A 25918-nucleotide genomic window follows, 5' to 3' on the forward strand; every position below is an offset into this window, starting at 1 on the left:
GTCCTTATTTGTTTTCGTTTAGCCGTTATGTTCATCCTGCTCATTATTTCTACTGAATTCCATTGTATTTGTGTATTCTTGGGGCGAATGACATGATTCCAGCGTGACATACTGTAGCTTTTCTGTCCATGCTGAAGTTCTGGATGTTGAATGTACAGCTGTGTGGTGCAGGATCTGGATTAATGGCGGTTCACTGTGAGGGGAGATACATAGACAGCATGACAAAACAATATTTTGAGGCTTGTCACTTTTTTACACTAGAGCAGCACATTTTAATGCACAGTAAGACCTTAAATATGGAGTAATTAGCTAATTGTGCAGATTTTAACATGTATTTTATGTTGATTAATGGCATGTATGTGGATTGTGAAATTGTTTTATTTTCAAAAGCTGTTTTACAAATAATAGTTTTAAAAAAGGTCTTTGCAATATACTGTATGTTCATGTTCTCAAAACGTTGATAAACTTTAATCAATTAAACCATAAAATGAACTGTAAATATGCATTAAACGTAATAGGGCTGCACTATTTTGATAAAATTTGACATTGCGATATTATTTTTTCTCTTTGATATATATAATATAATATATTGCAATATAATTTCACCAGATGAATGTGAAATGTAAATCTAATGTATTATATACATGTAATAAACAAACAAAATAGAATGATAAATAAAACACAATGGAACAAATATTAAAGTGAAATAAACAGTGATTTATTGTTTTCTGTGGAGAGTCTAACAGTATTCGGTTACAGAAATTGAATAATTAAATGTAAACTAGCTATTAAAGTTTGAGGACAAACTTTATGGTGGCTTGAAAAGCCGAGTCTAAAAGTTTGAAGTCGTTTTAAAGTGTAAATAACTGAAGCAGTTTTTATGAAGTTTGAAACAGTCGTCATAGATACGTACATATATGTTAGCATGTTTCTAGGTTGTTGCTAGGCAGTTGCTAAAGTATTCTGAGTGGTTGCTAGGCAGTTGTTAACATCAATTAGCAGCATGATTCTAGCATTAATTAGCATGTTACTAGCTTGTTTCTAGCATGAATTAACATGTTACTAGCATGAATTAGCAAGTAACTAGCATGATTCTACCATGAATTAACATGATTCTAGCATGAATTAGCATGTAACTAGCATGATTCTAGCATGAATTAGCATGATTCTAGCATGAATTAGCATGTAACTAGCATGATTATAGCATGAATTAGCATGTTACTAGCATGTTTCTAGCATGAATTAGCATGTTACTAGCATGTTTCTATCATGATTTAGCATGTTATTAGCATGATTCTAGCATGAATTAGCATGTTTCTAGCATGAATTAGCATGTTATTAGCATGATTCTAGCATGAATTAGCATGTTACTAGCATGATTCTAGCATGATTTAGCATGTTACTAGCATGTTTCTAGCATGAATTAGCATGTTACTACCATGATTCTAGCATGAATTAGCATGTTATTAGCATGATTCTAGCATTAATTAGCATGTTACTAGCATGATTCTAGCATGAATTAGCATGTTACTAGCATGTTTCTAGCATGAATTAGCATGTTACTAGCATGATTCTAGCATGAATTAGCATGTTACTAGCATGATTCTAGCATGAATTAGCATGTTATTAGCATGATTCTAGCATGAATTAGCATGTTATTAGCATGGATTAGCATGTTACTAGCATGATTCTAGCATGAATTAGCATGTTACTAGCATGATTCTAGCATGGATTCGCATGTAACTAGCATGATTCTAGCATGAATTAGCATGTTACTAGCATGTTTCTAGCATGAATTAGCATGTTATTAGCATGATTCTAGCATGAATTAGCATGTTACTAGCATGTTTCTAGCATGAATTAGCATGTTACTAGCATGATTCTAGCATGAATTAGCATGTTACTAGCATGTTTCTAGCATGAATTAGCATGTTACTACCATGTTTCTAGCATGAATTAGCATGTTACTAGCATGATTCTAGCATGAATTAGCATGTTACTAGCATGATTCTAGCATGGATTAGCATGTTACTAGCATGTTTCTAGCATGAATTAGCATGTTACTAGCATGTTTCTAGCATGAATTAGCATGTTACTAGCATGATTCTAGCATGGATTAGCATGTTACTAGCATGTTTCTAGCATGAATTAGCATGTTACTAGCATGTTTCTAGCATGAATTAGCATGTTACTAGCATGTTTCTAGCATGAATTAGCATGTTTCTAGCATGAATTAGCATGTTTCTAGCATGAATTAGCATGTTTCTAGCATGAATTAGCATGTAACTAGCATGTTTCTAGCATGAATTAGCATGTTACTAGCATGATTCTAGCATGAATTAGCATGTTACTAGCATGATTCTAGCATGAATTAGCATGTTACTAGCATGATTCTAGCATGAATTAGCATGTTATTAGCATGATTTCAGCATGAATTAGCATGTTACTAGCATGATTCTAGCATGTTACTAGCATGTTTCTAGCATGAATTAGCATGTTACTAGCATGTTTCTAGCATGAATTAGCATGTTGTTAGCATGATTCTAGCATGAATTAGCATGTTTCTAGCATGAATTAGCATGTAACTAGCATGATTCTAGCATTAATTAGCATGTAACTAGCATGTTACTAGCATGATTCTAGCATGAGTCAGCTTGTTTCTAGCATGAATTAGCATGTTGTTAGCATGATTCTAGCATGAATTAGCATGTTACTAGCATGACTAGCATGTCACTATCGTGTTGCTAGCACCTTTCTAGCAAGATTAGCATGTCAGTAGGATGTTAAAACTGTTAGCGTGTGTTAGAATAACTAGTCACAGTCTCTGGGACAGTTGCTAGGGTGCTGAAATTGGTTGCTAGGGAGTGGCTAGTAAGTTTAAAGGTAATCAGTGATTGGCTGCTGGCTAGACTGAGTTGAATGAGGCCAGACTCTAGTCTGTAGGACAGTCTGATGCAGAGTTATGAGCTCACAAAGGTTGATCCAATGTTAAGTCAATGGGACTTTTGGGATTTTTCTGGGTCGTTTTTCGGAAAACCCAAGGTCGGATCAGTTAGAAAAGATATAGCAACCCGAGTCAGACCAGTTTGAAGGTTTGACGAAAGTTTGAAGTATGTAGCTTGAAAGGCCTAGGAGGAGATACACTTAGAAATTAGTCTCAGAAGAAGAAGAAGAAGAAGAAGAAGAAGAATAATAAGTTTAAGATAGATAACAATATGCTGGCTTTTCAAGCCACCATAATTAGCAATGCATAGTCTTTATCATATAAATTGTTCCATAAAATTAATCTTTATTAAACTTCTTTATGCTCTATTAAAATGCTTTGAGCTCCTAAAATGCTTACATAGTCACAGGCCTTAAAACACATGTAGATAGGTAACTTTCACTCTTTTATTCTTAATATCTGCAGAGTCTCCACAAAACTCATGTGCGTTGAACTGTGGTTCCTGGTCATCTGTAATCCCAACTCTGCATATTTTGTGATGTGACTATTGGAGGCACATGGGCTGTGCTATTAATCGAAATTGAATCGCAGTTGCGTTTTGAAATGTTACAATTATCTAATCACAAGAGGCTGCGATATGAAATATATATCATTTAACTTCCCCCACCCAGAGCAAATGCCTGACTGCCGTTTTACTAGGCAATTGAGTGAGCACACTTTAGTTCTTGCGAGTCAGAATTGTGCAAACGAACTATGCGGAAAGCCAACAATTAAAAAACAAACAAACAGGAAATCGCAAACGAGTGGGATGATGCCATCTGCCGCTTCAGAAGCATTAATGGACTAATTAATATCAAAGAAAAAAAGCAGGTCGGTAATATGGGAATATCTTGGTCACAGACACCAAACAAAACAGGTAATTTGTAAGAGCTGCCGCAGAACGAGGAAATACAACAACCAGCACCCAAAAAAGCACCACAGGTGGGGCTATCTGATGAGCGTCTTGCTACTGTAAAGCCCTGCCAGTGACACTCAATCTTGTAGCTAGCAACAGCAAAGTACAATTTTAGAGATGTTTGCTAATATAAGTTATATCTTAAGTTCCTTTTTTTAACTAACACACTGCATTTAACAGTGAGAAGCTATGATACAGAATATTGAGCTGAAGTTTGACTACAAAATTAAATCACAAATCATATCGAAATCGCAATATCTGTCAAAAAAAAAATCACAATTTTATATTTTCCTCAAATCACACAACCCTAGCTGACACGCATTGCAATATCGATGCTCAAATGATATATTGTGCTGTGCTAATACGTAACGTATCTTATAAAAGGATGTCAAAAGTATTCAAATGTAACTACAAAAAATGATACACACAACACACACATAATTTAGAATAACAAAATATTTTGAAAGATATAAATCCTATGACAATAAGGTTTATTATTAATGTATTCTTTTGTATTATTGACCCCTTTAAGAATTGTCTAATTGTCCTAACTTGCCTAGTTAAGACTTTAATTGGCACTTTAAGCTGAATACTAATATCTTGTAAAATAATATGTACTGTCATCATGGCAAAGACTAAATTATTGAGGGATTGGTAATTAGTTACAGTATTAAAAGTAAGGCTGCATGATACTGGAAAAATATCCAAAATGGGATGTTGAGCATTGCGATAACAATATTTCTCACGCTATAACATTTCCCTAGAAAAAAAAGCAGTTTTATTATTATTTATTACTATTATTATTTATTGATTTATTTTTATCTTTTATTTATTTAATAATATTAAAAAAATAAACAAATCAAAGATATTTTTTCAGATCAACGTAATTGCAATTTAGACAAAAACTGTGTCAAGGTGCAAACATTTAGTTTTTAAAACTTTATGAATGAGCAAAATCCTCAGCAGATATTCTGACTCTGATTGGCTGTTGTCATTTTCCTCTCTAGTCTCGGCTCTTGGCATTAGTATTTATTTTCTGGGGTCACCTTTGGGCCACTCCAGCCAATAGCAGAACAGCAACTACTGGGGAGGTGGAGATAAGTATATTAAGGCCCAATCTGATTGGTCAAATTTAGATAAACCACCATTGAATTAATAAATGTCATTTATCACACATGTTTGTGATGCATATATTGCATATACTACTATTGTGATAACGATAATTTTACAATATATTGTGCAGCCCTTATTAAAACGATTATGTTTAAAGTGTTATGTGTTTCGGAAAAAAAATCATCTCTATGTTAAAAATTTAGGAAATATTTGGTAAAGAAAAATTTTATAGGAGTGCTAATAATTTTTGCTTTTAATAATATTATATATGCAAATGATGAAGAAACCCCTTTACAATTCTTTTACAAACTTTCTTTGGTTTTACGATTGATAGTTGGATCAAATGATAGAACATTAATTACATTTTTTTTAAGGATCGTGTGACAATGAAAACTATAACAATGGCTGCTAAAAGTTTACAGGAATAAATTACATGTGTGTGTATGTTTGTGTATATACTTCACATTTGTCCGTGATGGTGTTATGTTCAATTGCTGATCAGTGGTTTTTTTTTTTCCCCCTTTCAGGTGAATTTTGTAGTATGTCAGCTCTGCGCACTGCTCACGGCCGTGTGGTTCAGACTGTATCTGCACCCCAGCAAGACCAGTCCTTTTGTGCGTCATGTGGTTGCCACGTTGCTGGGCATATACTTTGCCCTATTTTGCTTTGGCTGGTGAGTTTTTGCCTCATACTGACACATATACTGAACCGACACATCCCCCTCTGTGCATCCACAAGGAAATTGAAACCAGATTTTGCTTGTACTCCCTGCTGCTGGACTGCAGGAAATGTGCTGGTGTGACTTTGCAGAAAGATAAAAACGAACTCCGATCGATAGGAAATGTAGCGGCCTGTGTAACGACAGACATCTGATACAAAATAAACAAACAGCTTATAGGGAGCTGAAGCTGATGTCTGTAGTAAACTGTCAGGTGTCAAATTATGTGGTCATTTGCAGTTGTAAATACACCTGTATGACTCCCTCAGTGGAGCGCAACAGTGACCAGACAAAGGGTATAATTATGCTTTGAGCGGAGACCCACAAAACACTGATGAAAACAGAACATTAATGAAAACAGAAATACAAAACTTCATACTAGTGTGAAGGAATTAATTGTTGTAACATAAAACATGTGATGGAAAAACAACTTAACAATATACTATGGACTGTACTATATATGGGATATTCTTACCAGAAACGTGCATTTTCACTTATAAAAATGTGACAGGGCCTGTCCTTTAAGCTTGTCCTCCTCAGCAAATCATACAAAACAATCATAAAATCAGACAATTCAATGATAGAACTCATCCTTGATCACTGTCAGCTTCTCCTCCATCAAATAATGTCACTTCCTCTCAGTCATAGCCTAAAAGGAAACATGGGGACAATTGCAAAATAGTATTTATTTGTGGAATTTATTTATAATTTCATGTTTTTAATCAATTGATGTGAATGATAACCACTTAAACTTGCTATTTTTGAAGTCTTTTTTTCTAAATAACAGTTTTAATATAACAAAAAATATTAAAGCTGAAGGGTGAATTGGGCTGAGGACAAGAACAATGACATGGTTTGTACATTTGTAAAGTGTTTTTAATAAAGAGAAAAATCTGAGAACCAAATGAGTAACATATTCTTTTACAGAACAGCTCACAGAAATCAACCATCAGTTCATTTTAGAAGTTATTTGGGATGAAAAACTTTTTATTTACTGTATTTATGTTTTTATTTCAGGGACAGACAATGTACATTTCTGGTAGAATGTCCCATATATATATATATATAAATATACTGGAAGTGATTATGTTTTTCCAATATGCAAAAAATGAAAAATTCCTGTTTTTATTTATTTACTTACTATCTTTCTTACTAAATAACTACTTTACTAACCAACTTACTACTTCACTTACTAGCATACTAACTATATATCTTACCAACTTACCAACTAACTTACTATCTTACTAACTACTTTATTAACTTACTAACAAACCTACTATTTTACTTAATAGCCTACTAACTATATATCTTACTAACTTACTATCTTACTAACGACTTTACTAACTTACTAACTAACTATCGTACTATTTTACTTACTAGCCTACTAACTTACGATATATCTTACTAACTTACTATCCATCTTACTAGCTTACTAACTTACTATCTTACTAACTTACTATCTATCTTACTAACTTACAAACTAACTTACTAATTTAATTAAAAATATACTATGAAACTATATTTATAAAGATGCAATATACTGAAAGTTATTCTGTTTTTTTCAGTATACAAAAAATGACAAATTCCTGTTTTTATTTACTAACTAACCAAGTAACTATCTAAGTAGCTAGCTAACTACATTAGCTAGGTAGCTTGCATGCTTACAAGCTTACTTATAGGTCATATTTTTGGAATGAAAAGCATATTTTAATGAATAATATGGTTTATGTTAGCAATTTACATTACTATCTTTATTTTATTCTTTTTGAAAGCTCTCTATATATGATTCTTTAATATGATAACAATTAAAGGTCAGACAGAGCTGTACTATATCTCACAATATTGCATTTTGTGTCTAGGTAAGTAATTACCTTCATTCACATTTGATAATATTTCCAGCTCAGAATAGAATTTATTATTATTTTTATCTCCAGCAGTTCAGTATATTTGTGGGAAGTTGAACCTTAGCAAGAACAGCTGGTGTTTCAATGTTATTAATAGAACAACATTAGAAAAGGGCTGACTGATACTAACATAATTTTAGATACGTTAGTGTCTGTGTTGTGAGATTCACTAGCAGCACACTCAGGCTTGTATTGATGTGTCGGTGGTGACTAAAATCTGAAACTCATTAACATGTCGCTTTAATAAGACAAACAGATCAATAGGCCACACTCGTGATAATAAAGGACGGACAGACTTTTGGCTGCTAATTAGTGGCATCTTTTAAAAGCCTTATTAAAGTGTCACTGTTGGTGTATGTGTGCGTGCTTAAGTGGATCTGACTTGGAGATAAGCTTTCGTAAAGTCTCTTCTGGAGTTTCCTTATCTGACTAAAAGGCAAACAGATTTAGCTCATTTCCACTTGAATGAAGACAGACCCAAATCTCCAAAACTGTCTGTCAAGGTTATGTTTGAACACCAAAAAAAACTTAAAAAAATAATGTTTTTCTATCAGTCATATTTCTGAATGCAGAAGTTTCCTGTAAATGTACAGCATGAGACTTCCGATTCATTAGTTGCTTTAGGGAAGTAAGGGGAAGAGTAACAAATAATCTGTAAAACGGTTTGCACTAACCATCATGCTAATAATTAAGATGACTGGAAGTAGATGACATGAAAAGCCAGACATATGATAATTACAAGTGGCTGTGCATGCTCCTGTATAAAAATAGGGTGAACTCCCTGGTGTCAATAAGGTTTTTAAGGTGTCTTTTATCCCTTTTTCTGGTATATTTACATATTAAAACAAGCCTAACTTGTGCCAGAAAGGCCGTTGACATTTAACTGCAAAGTTGAATCCTATTAATATTGCATTGTTCCATATTACATATTAACCATTATTGATTTGTCCCATTCATGTTCATTGAGTGGTTACTTCTTAAATAGTATGGCGTTTCTTTAGAATACGATCCAAATAGTACAGTGACACCTGTTTTTGTTGTGTAGTCTTTCTGAAACAAATGCCCTTTTTTAATAGAACTTTTATTTTTGTCATTTTTCCACAGGTATGCTCTGCATTTCTTGCTGCAAAGTGGCATTACATACGGCATTATGATTCTGACTGGAGTTGAGCACATGCACAAGTAAGTCTTTTTTCACATTTTGAAAATGCAGTCAAAACTGACTCCATTAACCAATAAAGTGCACATAAAATGGCTGGTCAAGTGTTTCGCCTTTTGACATGCCACACAAAATGGCCTTAAAGTTAACCTAACAAATTAAAAGGCAAAGAAGTCAAGTGTTTGATTTAAAGGGTGTTCTGTTTATGTTTAACAGGAAGAAGATAGGGGGATGGCGGTGTTTTTTTTTAGGTTGCTAGGCGACCAACAACCATTTTCTCAGAGAATGACAAGCTTAAGAAAACATTGCTGTAACTCTGATGCAAGTTTTATTTATGGAGTAAATCACATAGCACTGCAGTGCTTGGGTGTTCTGTGTTTGTCTGGGATAATTAGTCTTCCCTAAATGTGTATATTCCATAAAAGCTGAAACTGATCTGTCAATTCTTGTCACGTGACTCACGGTGCATTCAGCTGTTTGCGTCTGAAAGGCATGAGCGCGTCACGCCCCTTGTGCGCACATACCACACCTCCATTGGAAACAACAAACTTGTGCGAACTCTAGAAAAGACGCGATAGGTGAACGGCCCCTAATTGGCAGCCGTCATTTGGGATCTCAATTCGTTGATTTTCTTGAACAGCCATGGTGGATTCACCTGATTTGTTTAAAAATGTGTTGCGGATCCATTCCTTGGCATTTCGAGAGTCCTTCACTGGGCCTTTTCCCCTTAGCAAAGAAATGTTCCAAAGACGCCTGTTTTTTACTCATTTTGTTGCTTGTGGGTTAAATTTGGGCGCACAAGTGACCAAGATGTAACTGAAAGAATACAGTAATTTTCAAAATAAAAGACCTTTTAAAATAAAAGATCGTTCAGACTTAGATAATACATAAAACGGAAATAATTAATGATTTCTTGTGCCGCCCAATAACAATTGATCCACGGACCAGTACCGGTCCGCAGCCTGGTGTTTGAGGACCACTGCTGTAGACAACTGAAAAAAGTATTGCTTAAGGGGGCTAATAAATATGGATCTTAAAATGTTTTTTTTTTATTTTAATTTTTTTATTAAAAACGGCTTTTATTGTAGCTGAAATGAAACTAATAAGACTTTCTCCAGAAAAAAAAAAAATAATGGAAATACTGTGAAAAATGTGTTGTTCTGTTATAAACATCATTTGGGAAGTATTTTAAAAAGAAAAACAAATTCACAGGAGGGCTAATAATTCTGACATCAACTGTATATATAAATAAATAAATGTCACTTTTGTCAATTGAATGCATCTTTGCCGAATAATATTAGTTTCTTTAAAAAATGAAACCGAATTTCCACAGAAATTATTTAGCTTTTTTTGTGGTGACATCACCAAGCATTTCTTTTATTGCCTGTTCTCTTTCACAAATGTTTTGACAGTACAGAATTCCATGACATTAAAAACTCCAAGTTCTGCAGAACTCTTTGAACAGATGTAGATAACTCTCTCGTGGTTCGCTTTTCATTCGGGAAGTGAACTGAGGTCCATCCTAATGGAAGTCGTTCCCTCTCATAGCCCGACTCTTCTGATGAAAGAGTTGAAAAGTGACCCAGAGATAATTATAATTAGAAGGAGATCATTCTCTTCACCCACTGACCATCAGTCACTGTCCTCCTCACAGGTGTAATAAAATCTTCCATTATTTCCCCGCTGCCGTCTCTGCCAGCTGCCAGAAACTTTTTACAGGGTGGTAAATATAAAACTGCCTCAATGTCAGACTCATGCCAAATGGCTCTTTAGGGACATTTTGTTTCAAACGAGGTGATATTACTGTCTTAGGGAGATTCAGGGGCAGATGTTGAGGTAGACAATTGTCCTCCTCTTTTTTTCTGTTTTCTTTTGGTGGGATGTTTAAAAAAAATAAGGCGATTGACGTGATTGGTTGTGTCCTTTTGGGGAAACATGCAGTGGATGCCTTTCTATTTTTGGCCTTTTTTTGGAGGGCAAACAGTTTTGTAGACCTGTAAAACACACTCACTTTGTTGAATGGAGAAGACACACACACGCACGCACACACACACACACACACATACACACACACACACACACACATACACAAACACATACACATACACGCCTCGTCTATCTTTGTTCTCACACCTGCAGTGTCTGGGGACCTGAGCCGAATGTGTCATCGCTACAGAGCTCCAGTGTGTGTGTGTGTGTGTGTGTGTGTGTGTGTGTGTGTGTGTGCATAAGAAATAATGAGGACTGGGAGCTTCATCTGCTTTTCCATCCCCTTGTTTGTGAAGTTAACAGACCTTTGATTTTAACGCCACGTGGATACTGGACTAATGACCTGCTGTTGTCATGTAACTGAGCAGAAAACACCAGAAGCAGTGATTTGACGTCTTCAACTAAACTCTTAAGGCCAGTTCGCACCAAGAACCATAGCTTTGAAGATTGATATAATGCTAACTAGATTTTGTGTAATATGAACGCACATGCTTTCTAATTACAATCTCGATCTTTTCAAAAGTAGATTCTGGTCTGATTTCCTGTCAGTGTTTTGATCATTCAGAAGTTGGAAAAGAAGCGACTCCACTGTATTGTTCCTCTACAAACAATGTCAGATGAGTCCAGACCACAACTGTAACAATAATGGCACTGTTATGGTTATGGTTGTGGTTTAGATGCTGCAATTGTTTTTACAATAATTTAGAATGAATTTTAAAGCTGTTTCTTTATCGTTATTGCCCTAAACTGTCCACTAAAACAAATGGCGTTCATAGAGTGTGTAATTGGCTATACATAAATGATTATCTCAACCTTTCTGCGTCTCATTGTCCATAATAATATTAGATGGCCCTAAAACGCCTTCATTTGTACTCTGTGATTTACTGGAATTGGAAAATAGTATATTATTACTTATAAGAATTCCCATGGTTTTATGGCTTTAGTTTCGAAATTACACTTCTGATATAGGCTTTTAAAATATATATATATATAAAAAAAATGAGGGTGGCACGATGGCTCAGTGGTAAGCACTTTCGCCTCTCAGCAAGAAGGTCGCTGGTTTGAGTCCCGGCCGGACAAGTTGGCATTGCTGTGTGGAGTTCTCCCCGTGTTCATGTGGGTTTGCTCCGGGTGCTTCGGTTTCCCCCTCAATCCTATATGGTGCGCCATAGGTAAATTGAATAAACTAAATTGGCCGTAGTGTATGAGTGTGAATGTGAGAGTGTATGAGTCTTTCCCAGTAATTGGTTTCGGCTGGAAGGGCATCTGCTGCATAAAATATGTGCCGGAATAGTTGGTGGTTCATTATGCTGTGGGGACCCTGATAAATAAGGGACTGAGCCAAAGGAAAATGAATGATTGAATGAATGAAATCTACTGACAATAAAGAATGCAGACGCATCAGCTCACCTCTGTAAGATCTGTTATAGTGTATAAATCAGAAAAATTTTGTTGCAAATAAGCCGAGCCAAAGATGATGAGGTTTGTGTAATCTACTAAAACACAAAATAAGGTCATTTTATTCGCAATTAAATAATGATGCAAATCCCAGTATACTGACTACCTTATTAGCCTTAGTAAATCATTCTCTTCTCCCATAAATTATGTATCTGAAAAGGAAAGACCAACAAATGTACATGTAATAAGGCCAGCCTTAATGTTTCACTGCTTTAATAATTCCTGACAGTCTTTTAAAGCCAAAATAATGATTGCGATGACACAAGCTGTTTTAGCTTAATTAAATGCTTTTACATGCTTCTTTTTTTTTAGTTTAGGGCTATTACAGGCGAATGATAGTATTCTTTTCACTACTTCTTACTTATGAAGTTACGATTACCAGCTAATTTGATTTCAGTTGGTTTGTTGTCAGAAATAAAAACAATCATGGAAGGCACCAGGTTTATTTCTTCCCTTTTTTTGCGGGGAAATCTTAATAAAAATGATGTTACAATAAAATTGATTAAAATTTTGCATCCAACTCATTTAGAATCATATAAACCTGCATCATGCCACAATTACAGTCAAATACATGAATTTACTGGTTATTTATGTTTGTACATTTTCAGAGCAGCAGTTATGGCTAACCCAACAAAGGATGTTTGTTATCAAAATAATCTCCTGTTTCCCTGTAGTAACCCTGTAGTTTCCCTGTAGTAACCTCAACTCGAGATTATTTGACCATCAGATGTAAGAGGCAAGTAGCTAGCACAGTTTGTTGAGTGTATCAGTGGTCAGACTCCGCAATGCGGTTTGCAAAATGTAAACATATTTTGGGATATTTCATACAAAACACTTTTTGGAAAGGTCAACATATGCATAAATTGTTAATCTGATAATTTTTCATATAACAAAACAAGCAAAGTGCATTCCATCTCAAATGTTGTATTAGTGCTTGGAATACCTGAGTCTAAAGTCATTAAAATGATTTGGAGAGATTCCCTGTCAGAACTGTCTGCAAAGATTGCATTCACAAACACCAGACCTCCGCCCCCCTAACACAAGATAACATTGACAGCATTGTTACTGCACAAATCATTTATTATATGGGAGGAAAAAGAGCTAAAGTGCTTGCTCAAGGTTGCAGCAACATCTTTTTTTATTAATGATAACTTGCTCAAATATCCCAAGTGAAGATTTGGTTCTCTTGAACAGATGTAATGAAAACAGTCCTGTATTCACTGTCCTGTAAGTTTACTAGGCTGTTTAAATATTAACATTTCTTATATATTCTTATACAATTTTCTTGAGCAAGCACTTTTACTTATTTTTTCTCCCATATAATAAATGTATTGCGCAATAACAATGCTGTCGATTTCATCTTGTGTTCAGTTTTCGACCTAAAGGTTTTTATCACCAAAACAACACGGCCGAAACAACAGTATGTTGTGATGACACAAACAGAAACCGCACCCTGCACATGCTTGTCTGAAGCTGCATGTCTATTCAATCTATATGTATCCTCTCCTATTGATTTTAGGTTAGTCCACAGTCACAGCCATAAATGCAATGGTACTACTAATTGGCACAATTTATTTCACTGTTTCGGTTTTTGATCTTACTTTCCTCTTTTTCAGTTTTCAATTTCAGCCAATAATTTTCATTTCGGTGCTTAGTTGTTATGGATTACTAAAGCTTTTATCATGGCATATACTGTAATATCACTCTATTGACCTGGTGTGCATTTCCGAAAACCATCGTTAGCCAACTAAGGTCGCAAGTTCCATCGTTACAAACTTAGTTCGTTGATTTGCCGTTTCCCAAATCCATTGTTCCAACAAACATTTGCAAACTGTGTTGCAAACTTCTAGAGCTGTAATCTCTAGAGCTGTAGTTAGAAACGTAGTTCCTGGCTGTGTTCTATTCGCCATTATCCCCCCTATTCCCTATTCATTTAGAACATTCTAACATTTAAACTTGGAATTCTAAAAAAAAAACATTAAGGTCATCTCTCTTAGGTGTAATTTGCTTTCAAAGTATTTTTACAGTTCAGTTTCAGCAATCTTCATGTATACAATTGCGTTGCATTTGTAGTGTACTTTGAAAACATTGATGTCATTTTGAATGCAGCCGTGGCTCATGACGAAAGCTATAGGTGACCTGTTATTTAAAAGCGGAATTTATGTTACATCTCCAAAGCTTGTGAAAACAAAAAAACATAGCATACGTTAATTGTTTTAATTTATAGTAGATTATTTATTAAATATCTGTACTGTATATGACATGGGCCTAGTGGTTAGAACATTTCTGCAGTGGTTTGAATGTTTCAAATTGGAAAAGTAGACTTTTGAAAAAAAAATTAAATAAATAAACAATATCCTGCTTAATAATATCATCATCGTCATTATTATTATTATTAGTATTATTTTATTATTATTAATAATAATTTTCATTTTGTTTTAAAAATGAAATTTTAATTTCCTAATAAATAATAAATGTTAAATTTCATTTCTTAATAAATAGCCTCATTATTTATTTATTTATTTAAATGGTTTATATATGATATTAGAATATGTGTTAGCTTTTGTAAGTGATTTTTATGTTTTAGAATAGAATATGGAATATTCTCAATAATATTTGTAAAGTAAACATCGGCCCAATATGTGCCATTTACAAATATTTCAGTTAATATGAAAATCGAGTGCATGTTTTTACCAAAACTAGTATTGGATTTTTTTTAAGTACATGTAAAACAATATAATTTGCACAAAGAAATTATGAGGTTCTTCTCTAAAGAAGTTGTTACCACCCCGTTTAGAGCATCATTATGGGCGTTTTACATTGTAACTAACGTGGTTCAAGCGATGGATCTGCTACAGAGAAACTCTGGTTTTGGGAAACACTCGTCACTACATCATTTTTTTCCGAAACGATGCATCGTACTATGATAGCTCAGCCGCGAGTTACGTCGTTGTTTGGGAAACGTACCGCTGAGCTGCAGAAGGGATTACTTTAACAGGTATTATATCCGAAAATACTAAGTGTATTGTATAAATATATGTTGAGAGTAAATGAATGTTTTAAAGGCATTGTTTTTTAAGGCATTTCAAGAGTGTAAAGCATTCAGGCACACTAACGTACAACATTTGTAACTTTAATGAAGAATAATTTTGCTGAATTATTATTACAATGAAGACTGTACAGTTTTATTTTACATTTAATTATTCAGTTTCTGTACTTGAATACTGTTTGACTCTCTGGAAAACCATAAAGCACTGTTTTATTTTATTATTTTTTTTTGCTCTTTTGTAATTCTTGTTGCTTGCTTAATAAATTAATAATTTGTTTATTATTTTTTTTTATATGTAATTCACACCCTTACAAAATCACCCCAAAATCAAATAGAGCGATTTAAGTCATCTGGTGAAGTTGTATTCATATCGCAATATATATATATATATATATATATATATATATATATATATATATATATATATATATATATATATATATATATATATGATAATAGACAAAATTCTGAGCAAAAATTATTACAAAAGAGCAAATAAAAAAGTCTAAATAATCAGTGCTTAATTATTTTCAAACATTATTCATGTACAAAAATGGAATAACGAAATGTAAAATAACACCATATAGTCTTTATTGTATGAATAATGCATTTAGTAAAATTACTCTTTATTAAACTTAAAATGTTGTTCTTTTTTGTGCACTTCAAACTCTTAATGGTGCAGTATGTAAGTTTGAAACAAAGTGGTTGAACTAGGATCAAAACAAATGCAAGCGCAGGTTGCCAGATTGAGGACAAAGAGCGAGTCTGACGATCGAGGCTAAAAATTGATTTAAACCGTGTTCTAAATAAAAGCAACGGCGCACAATAGTAGGAATATTTTCCATATTAAAAGAAGTTTTTTTTTCTAACCAACTCCTCGAATTGATATATTAGAAACAGCTTCTATTTCTCATAGGTGAACAACAGAAAACTATGACAATGATCACCTCAGGTAAACCTCTTTATGTTACTCTATATGTGCTTTATTCAGTGTTAACAGAGTTTGAACGCCATTTTACATGACATTTATTGCCATACTACTAAAAACAGCAGCAGATAGTTCACCTCAGATCTTGAAAATGAAATAAATAATTAGAAATTGAACTTTAGAACTGTGACTCAGTGCAAGTCAAAACATATCAGTGATTCAGCATGCACATTTAATAATTTTAAAGAGGTTTAATATGTATTAATTAAATTATAAACCTTACCATTTCGTTGGAGTGCAGTAAGTGCACATATATTCTGTGCTTCTGAATGGCGGTATTTAAATTTCTGTCATGTTTTGGCTGGAATTGAATTGCATATCACTGCAAATCTTGTCACGTAGCATGTTGTTAGGACACGGATTTACAATGTAACCTGCTCACCTAATGTTTACATTCATAATATTTATATTATTTGCGTATTAATAATCTCATGTGGAACTCGGAATGTGTGTCTCATTTCGGACTCTGCTACTGTCCACCAGAGGTCGCTTTTCGGTCACGCGCACATGCTTTGAGAGTCTTTCCGAATGAATGAATGAATGAAATATGTGGATTTCCATGAAGGCAACCCAGGTTGCTGAAATACAATTGGCTAAAGTGGCATTGGGCGGGTTAACAGAAACAAAACAAAGAAAGCGTTCTGGCACGGAGCGCACATTTTCAAAGCAGAATATCTGACCTCAGCATTGTTTTTCAGATAAACAAGAATGTTCACTTGCCATGTTTCCTAAATATCTGCAAATCTATTATGGTATTTTTATGTATTTTGGATAATCATAAAAATAAACGTACAGCAGCACCTTTAAAGTCTCTTACCTTTAAATGCCTTTACAATGCATGCAAATAAATAACTTGCAGTATTGTTAAACTCAAATCTTGTATTTTAAATCTCATGTATTTTAATCTGCGATGTGACTATTGTGGATACACACATTGTGATATCAATGCAGAAACGTTGTATTGTGCACACAAACACTTTATGCACACACTCACAGGCTCTGCAGTTCAGAGTTGTGGAAACATCTCTGAGCTATTTGTAAGCTTTCTTGTTTAAATGATGTTTCTACATCCTGCAGGTCTTATAGTGTCAAAGCTCTTTAAAAAAACAGCAGTTTATTTGTATTACCTAAAGTAAAACGGTTGTAAGGAAGTGCGTCAATGCATATGAAACAGCTTAGATGTAAAAAAACACGCTCTTTGGTTTGCTTTGCAGATACTGTTTGGTGGTCGCCCTGGGTTATCTCAGCTTCTGCCAAATCACCCGGGTTTACGTCTTCGATTACGGAATGTACTCTGCTGATTTTACGGGGTAAGAAAAAATGCCTTTTGCTCTGAGGTTTCTGAGCTTCATTGTCTTTATCGTCTACTCACAATTTTCTTTTACTCCCTTACAGGCCAATGATGGTCATCACACAGAAAATAACCAGTGTGGCTTTTGAGATCCATGATGGTGAGTGCGTCCGTGTGTTTAGTTGAAATTCAGAAAACACAGAGGAATGACGCATTGGGGTTCAGTTCTGGATGCTGTTCCAGACGGCTGCTGTTGTGATTGTTAAATGTGCTGCCAAAGGGCCAGAGAAACTAATTAAAGGAATGGAAGGCAGAAGGGTGAAATGAAAGCAAATGAAAACAACTCCCTCCTTCGCTTTGCCCCTCTATTGTTCCACAGGGTGACAGATTACCCTTATGATGCGAGCTCCCCACACCGCTCTTCTTAATATTACCGTTATCACTAATTTATTTCTTTGTCCTCTGTTGAGTTCAGCTGCTGGCCTGCAAACCTTTGTCATGGAGATGACAAAGAGCAGATTCACTTTAGATTTGCTTTTTGTCCTCTCTGTTATAACCTTGCTGCATCGCTTGTGCAGGAGAAGGTGATATTAGGGGATTTGACTGCTTATGCTGTGTCAGATTTTGTCCATTCATTTAATTTAATTTAATTTTAATTTGTACAAATATTTCATTTTTTGTATTGTTTGTTGTTGTTATTATTATTTATTTTATTTTTTTAGTTTGAGTTTCAGGTTTTAGTACTGAAATTTAATATACATTTTATTTATTCAGAAATATAAATAAGTTTGTTTGTTTTTAACAATAAATTGTGTGATTTTACTCAGATTATGTCAGTACCTTTTATTCTGGGGTCTGTTCTTCGTACCTCACTTAAATGATCTAAGATGATTTGACAGATCTTGGATCTTTAAATCTTGTAACTGATCTCTGGCTAATTTAGTTCTTCAAACAAGTTTGCGAATCAGATTAAAATGTCTGGATCAACTGATCTGAGATCGCTGCGTGTGTTGTGAAGGACTGATCTATCAATCCTCGAAATCATGATCAGAATGCAGCGATTGGCTGACGGCACAGCAGCGTACTGACACCATCTGATTAATATTCAATTATCCATATGAGCAAAATTCCATCAAATTTGTAGTAAATGATTTGTTAAATATGATACGCAATAACTTTCCACCTATGTGGAAAGGCTGCAAGCTTAACACTTTCTTGTGTCAGGAGGATTTAGCAATTAATTTAGTTTTACATTTAATGCGGATCAATCGGCATAATAACTAGCTGTTTAAATGAATTCTGCATCAAAAAAGAATTTTAATATTGATGAAGGTGTCTGAAACTTTTGCGAATCATAAAATCACCAGCATATTAGGCTATCTGTCTGAACATGTGAATGACTGAATTAATTATTCCTTCCTCGCATTTGTATCTAAAAAGTCCATATTGGTGTTCTCTTTTAACCCCTTGGGGAGAGAACAGTTTTGAGGAACGAAACGATCCTGGATTGTGTCAAATCCTCAATAACCATTAATTGAGTAATCAAACCCAAGTCAGGGTTTTGTTTTGCTTTTGTTATTATTATTATATTTATTTATCTTACTATTTATTATTATTATTATTATTATTATTATTATTGTTGTTGTTATTAGTTATTTTAAAAGTATAAAAATTTAATATACATTTTAATTTTATCTATAAATATAAATATTTGTTTTGTTTTGCGTTTTGTTGTTGTTGTTGTTATTATTATTATTATACATTTTTTGTTTCAGATTTTAAGATTCAAATTTAAAATACATTTTTATTTTATTTATAAATATAAATGTGTTTGTTTTTATGTAGTTGTAGAATTAGATTTTTGTTGTGGTTAAAATATAATATAAAACATTTCAGTTAAGAATATCTGAGTTAGTTTTTTATTTTTGTTATTTAATGCTTTTACAATAGTAGCTGCACTTTAACAATGTATCGCACTGATATAGAATTAAATTGATGTGCTGTCACAGATGTGCCATCTATAAGTTTTTTTAATATCATAATTATTCATCTTTATTTATTAGAGCCTGTTTTTAGCTTTCATTGCGTAACATGATGCTATTTTTGCACTGATCCCAGACATCATTTGTTCATTTGTTCTGACTAATCTTCTAGTTCATGTCCATCATATTCCAGATAAAAAGAAAATAATCAAATTAGACAAAGTACCTTTCATTTTCAAAGTATTTAGTCCAGTGGATTATCCAAAAAGGGGCATTGCCTCATTGGTTATTTAATATATAAAGCATTTTACATCGATTTCCACCATGAATACCTAAATCGTGCTTAAATTCTGTTTCTGTGATTATAAAATAACTAAATTTTGTGATACAATCGTTTGTTAGCTGTCTGCCAGGACTCTTATAAAGTGGTTTCACTCGCCTGTTGCCCTGAATAACCTGTCATTGATATTCCCTGTGGTCCGTAGGACACTAATAGGAACACAGTTCCCAATAGAAGGGCTTGCAGACCTCCATCCTTAGCTCTTGGAAATGTCGGTCCTTATTTTGGATGAAGGTCTGTCGCTGCATTGTTTGTTGCTCATAAACCGTAGTGAAGGCATTTTAAGTGGCCTGTCTTCTTGTTATGTGCATAAGGGTGGCAATAAAACACATGAAATTATTCAAGCCACTTACCTCGGTTCGCCTTGCCTTTGTCTTATCGCGCAGGAAGACAAACAACTGAGGCAGAGGAGACTCACGAGTCGACCATATGAACTCTGAGCCAAGTCAATTTACAGCACATTTCTTCCCTTTCTAATTACATCTGTAAATCAGGGAGTGTTAGACCAAACCACTTCTCATGAATGGACAAACGTACTTTGTTTAGAAATAAACGGCAAGATTTCTAACAGTGAGTCTCTGCAGGTGAAGTAACTGCGTGCCCAATGGTTTCTAATTGGTTATACTGTATGTATACAGGCACTTTTAATTTTGAATAAGTCAGCTCAAGCACTTCTGGTGAACTGTTTCTGGTGATGCCATTGTAAACTTATCATGTTTAAGTTTCTTTGAAAGCAATGATCTTCACTGCCGGATTGAGATACAATATAAAGTGGGTTTCACAAGGGACAAAAAGCACTGCATTAAAATCCATTGTTTTAACGCATGTCTTTAAAATATGGTCATTTATTTTACTACATTATTTTGTATGGTTTTTCTGTGCTTGGCTGCTGCTCCTGACAGGCAAACGACCTATCATCTTGTTTTACACTCGAACACTTGATTAAATTTTGATTAAATTACATTATTGATGCTTTTAAAGCATAGGTCTCAAACTTAATTCCTGGAGGGCCACAGCTCTCCATGGTTTTGCTTCAACCCTGATCAGACACAGCTGATTCATCTAATGAAGGTGTTCAAGACTTTTTTTGAACACCTCGATTATTTGGATTAGTTGTGTTTGATAGGGTTGGAGCAAAACTGTGCAGAGCTGTGGCCCTCCAGGAATTGAGGGTTTGGGACCTATGTTTTAAAGGAACCTCACGAAATTAAAATAGTCACATCAACCTTTCACTGGAAGTTTAAAGTGGTTGAAACACACTTCCATTCATAAAGCCTATTGGTAAATGGTACCTCTTTCTGGTAACTGCATTGGCCAGGGAGAATCTATTAGTAGCATTATCAATTTCAGTGAGTGAAGATTGACATTGAAACTACATTAACACCAAAAACATTGACATGGCTTAAAAGATGAAGAAGGTGATTCTTCATCTATGTTAAGCTACTTTGGCACCATCTACATTGTAAAAAGCGTTATAGAAGTAAAGATGAGTTGAATTGAATTGAATTGATAAACATCCCATCCCCCAAAAAAGTTACCACCTGGATTTGACTAAGCAAATATGTAAGAGCCTTCTATTAGATAATTACTGCATAGATGATTATGTTTTAGCTGGTAACAAGTTATTTAACCCTTACTGATGCAGAAGCTTCTCATTTCTTAAACGGCCATGTCGGAAGACACATCTTGTGGTTGTGGAAAGGATCTTGTTCAGAAAGGACAAATTATTGGCATGCATCAGGCAGAAAAAACATCTAAGGAGCCTGCTGAAACTACTAAAATTAGATTAAGAACTGTCTAAAACATTATTCAAAACTTGAAAGATAATGCGAGAAAGAAATATGCTTGGTCGGGTGAAATCAGATTGTAAAAACAACAGTAGAACTCTGCTAAACATGGCTTTTTTAATAGTGAAAATAAAAGCAGTTCCACATGCACAATGAGAGAGGAACTGAAAGGGGCTGGAACTAAACAGCTGTGTAGCTTGAAGAAAACCACTTTTTATTAAGACTAAGCTATAAAAAGGCTTCAGTTTTCAAGGGAGCATAAAGATTGGACTTTTTAAAGAGAGGTGGGTGAAGTCATGCACCCTTCATGCCTAGTGCCTACCATACAAGCCTGTGGGGGCAGTGCCGTCAGCAGCATTATGTGCCTAAAGAATGTCAGCTGACTACCTGAATATACTTATTGATCAGGTTATTCTATCATTTGAGGGTTTTTTTTCTCTCCCCTGATGGCAGAGACACATTCCACAATGATAATTCCAGGATTTGTCAGACTCCTATAGTGAAGGTTCAGGGAGCATGAGACACATCAGTTGGCCACCAAAGTGTCCAGATCTTAACCCTATTGAGAATCTTGTTATATTGGGATGTATTGGAGAAGAGTTTGCACGGTCTCACTCTCCCATCAAAATACAAGATCTTGGCAAACATTCATGCAACTTTGGATGGGAGTAAATGTTGTGACATCACAGAAGCATATTGAAATGATTTAAGTTTAACGAAATATTAGAGTGTGTGACTTTTATTCTTTTAGGTGGGCAGTGTATAAAAATACATATAAAAGTCTATAAAAAGACATGCATAAAAATAGCATATGATATGTTGAATTGCATGTTTAGCCTTGTCTTAATATTATTAATTTTCCTGCATATGCAAGAAGTATGTACTTTTAATGTCTTTATTGAATTTTTTTACACCACATAAGCTTTCCTGAAGAACTTTGCATTCTGAGTTTGTCTGTGAATAAAATACTTTATTTATAAGGTACCTGCTGAATTTAATCCTCCAGTATGACTGCAGTATGCCTATTTCACAAGAGGTGCTAGAATATCCTGTGAATAGCATCTGGAACAGTGATGATGGGGTTGAGGTGTAATGCGAGTTGTCAAAACCAGTGAATTAAAGCATTGTAATAATTTGAGAAGGCTTACAAATGCAGAGGTTCACTTAAAGGTTCTTTGTGGTGTTGAATGTGCCTGTGTTTTCATTAGAGGATACTACAAAGGTAGTAAAACGTTGGATTAAAAAAACACTTATTGTAGAACATGAAATCAGACTATTTAATTGAATTTCTGCATGCAATACAAGAATAACTTTTTATGAGAAAAGACGCTTTCATTTCCTGAAGAATAATTTATTTGCAGGATGGTTTTTTGATAGTATTGGCCAAATGCATTCATTTTAATAATTAATCATTGATGTTAAAGCGTTTTTTGAAAAACATAATTTGTAATTTATTATTTTAGTCAAATCTGCCATTTAATCGTTCTAATTTATTAATTTGATCTCTTACTAAATTACAGAAAAAAATCTCAAAAGAAAAACAATTGAAATTCAAAGGGAAACTTACTATTTATATTGTGCAGTAAAAATGCAAAAGAAAGCAAAATTCAAACAGTTTAATTTCAAAAGATGTCAAATAATGATCATATTTTTGTTTTAGATCTGTGTAATCTTTATAAACAGTGCTGTGAATTACTGCTACACTACACCAAAGCTAATGCGCTGTGGTGAAGATGTCAGTAGCTTGACCATAGCTGACAGAATTTTCTTTATTTTCTCGTTTCGATAATATTGTCATCACTCTTTTTATAGTGAAAAGAGTGTATAAATGGTGGCAAACATTCCATTTCCTCACAAGCTTAGTTTTACATATCCTTTAAAAGTGGAAACAGGAACAGGAAATGGCATTTTCTCAACATGTCGAAAGCACAATCAAATTTTCCAGACCTTAGCTAATGGCAGTGTTTAAGGGTCAAAGTTCACGTTAATCACTGGTAGACAGTAAAGACTTCATTATGTTCATTTTGTTATGACTTTCTTCTATAGAAAACAGGAAAAAATGTCATTTAAACACAGGAAAACCCAAAAAGTTAAGGTAACTCAAACCATTTGAGGAAACCCATTGCAAAAAAACCATTTAAGTTCAAAAACTAATCCTAATGAGTACTGTGAACTTAATCCATTTGAGTAAACGAAGCAATTTGAGCACAGTAAAACCCAATAAATGAAGAGAACTCAAACCAACTGAGTACTGTAAAACCCAATAAGTTAAGGCAACTCAAACCGTTTTGAGGAAACCGATTGCTACTAAGCATTTGAGTAAAAAAAAAACTAACTACACGAGTACTGTGAACTTACTCAATTAAGTTGAAGTAATGAGGTATTTAATGAACTCATTACCTTCAACACTGAGTTCAAAATTCTTTTCAAATGAGTAGAATTAACCTTCAGTAAATTTTGAGTTAACTACACTCATTTCAGTTGATAAAGTTGACTGTTGGGTTTCACAGTGAAGTAATATACGTTTCTTTAAATTTTCCATGGATTTTCATTGAATAAGAGTTTTCACTGGGGAGTGAATTACAGATTTCTGGCAACACATTTTCAAAAATAGTTATCTACTACCTTGGACTTTTATTAGATTCTGAATGTTAATATGTTATGTTTACAGGAATGGCGAGGAAGGAAGAGCAGCTCAACCAGGGTCAAAAACTGTTGGCTATACGGTATGTACATTTATAAAAAGCTTAAATTTAAACTATTTTTAAAAAGATGCGAGTATAAAATGTATTGCCTTTCATATTCATCATTGCCAGATATCTTAGTAGCATGGGATATTTCTCTTGTGATAAAGCAGTTCTAATATAATCTTTTTTTCTCTGTGCTTCATCCAGACGGATGCCCAGTTTATTGGAGTACTTCAGTTATAATTGTAATTTTATGGGCATTTTGGCTGGTCCCACCTGCTCTTATAATGATTACATTGCATTCATCGAGGGCACGCCGTATCGCCACCGAGACCTCGAAGCCCAAAGGAAAAGTCAATGGGAAGAGCAGACTGAATGACCCTTCACCAAATGTTTGTATTATTACTTTTTAAAAAACGTTTATAATTATAAAACAATAATTATATTTTATAATACTTCTTAAAAGTGTATTATCAGTTCTCTGAATTTGCCATTAATAAGTACTAATAAGGTTCATTGTGGTTTATTTAGTGAACTACCCTGTCAGTGTTCCTGGTTTCACTTTGGGAAAAATGTGTACATGTCCATATTTTACATACAGTCAAGCCCAAAATTATTCATTCAATGGGCTCTATGCACAGCTAGTGTTTTTCAGCCAATGATGAACTTCAGGTGAAAGCTTAATGTGACTATTTTCAATTTCATAAGGTTTTTTTTTACAGCATCAATGTTGTAATGTAATTCACATATAATCAGTTAAATAGACTTAAGCATCTATTTTGGTTGTTAAAGCTTAAAAAGAGATGAAAGACCCTTTAAACGCATGCGGCATTAGCAACAGGCTAGCGCAAAAATACTGGGGTAAAACAATTTCTATATTTTAAAGACATGGCATGGAAAAATATAATTTAATGCAGTGCTTTTTGTTTGGTCTGAGACCCACTTTATATCGGATCTCAGCCAGGCAGCGAAGATCGCTTTTTAAAAAAGAAATCCGATCCTAAATACGGCAATTTTTACATGGGATGACAATTAACCTGGAAGCCCTGAGGCTGGCTGACTGAAATTAAAAGTCTGTGCGCGTATAGCCCGTTTGGGGCTTGACTGTACATGTTTAATATTTAAGGTCTGAAAACATGGACTATTTTATATTGTTCACTACTTTTTTATTTATAAATAATATAATGTATATTATTTTCATATATTTTAAAAATAGATATTTTTGGCAACACATTATCTGCAGTTTATTAAATTAAACATCAAATTATTTATAAAAATGTTTTACTAAAAAGCGATTACCGATAAAAACTTTGAAGTGGTCTCTCTCTTTTTTTACAGAGCTGTAATTAATTCCTTTGAGCAAGGCTTTTGAAGTGTTATCAATGTATATTTTTGTGTTATCCAATTTTATTCAATTAGTAAAAAATTTTAAAGATTTGTTTTAAACAGAAGTGTATAAAAATAGTATGAGTGGCTTTAAATTTAATCGAAAATGGAATAAACCTATTAACTTATTTTAAACATCGAACATACAGTTGAAGTCAGAATTATTAG

The 25918-nt window shown here is 34.0% G+C and overlaps 1 protein-coding gene across 1 annotated transcript in view; it reads left to right on the forward strand.

The window, feature by feature from the left end:
* Nucleotides 1–25918, forward strand: part of mboat2b (membrane bound O-acyltransferase domain containing 2b) — a 63920-nt gene that overhangs the window by 29088 nt on the left and 8914 nt on the right. Inside the window, 7 exon segments of the mRNA XM_056481718.1 lie at nucleotides 5540–5685; nucleotides 8739–8816; nucleotides 17492–17587; nucleotides 17673–17728; nucleotides 24349–24403; nucleotides 24572–24689; nucleotides 24691–24756. Of these exon segments, the coding sequence (XP_056337693.1) occupies nucleotides 5540–5685; nucleotides 8739–8816; nucleotides 17492–17587; nucleotides 17673–17728; nucleotides 24349–24403; nucleotides 24572–24689; nucleotides 24691–24756 (615 nt within the window).

The sequence above is a fragment of the Danio aesculapii genome, chromosome 20, assembly GCF_903798145.1.
Source record: "Danio aesculapii chromosome 20, fDanAes4.1, whole genome shotgun sequence".
NCBI classification, from domain to species: domain Eukaryota; kingdom Metazoa; phylum Chordata; class Actinopteri; order Cypriniformes; family Danionidae; genus Danio; species Danio aesculapii.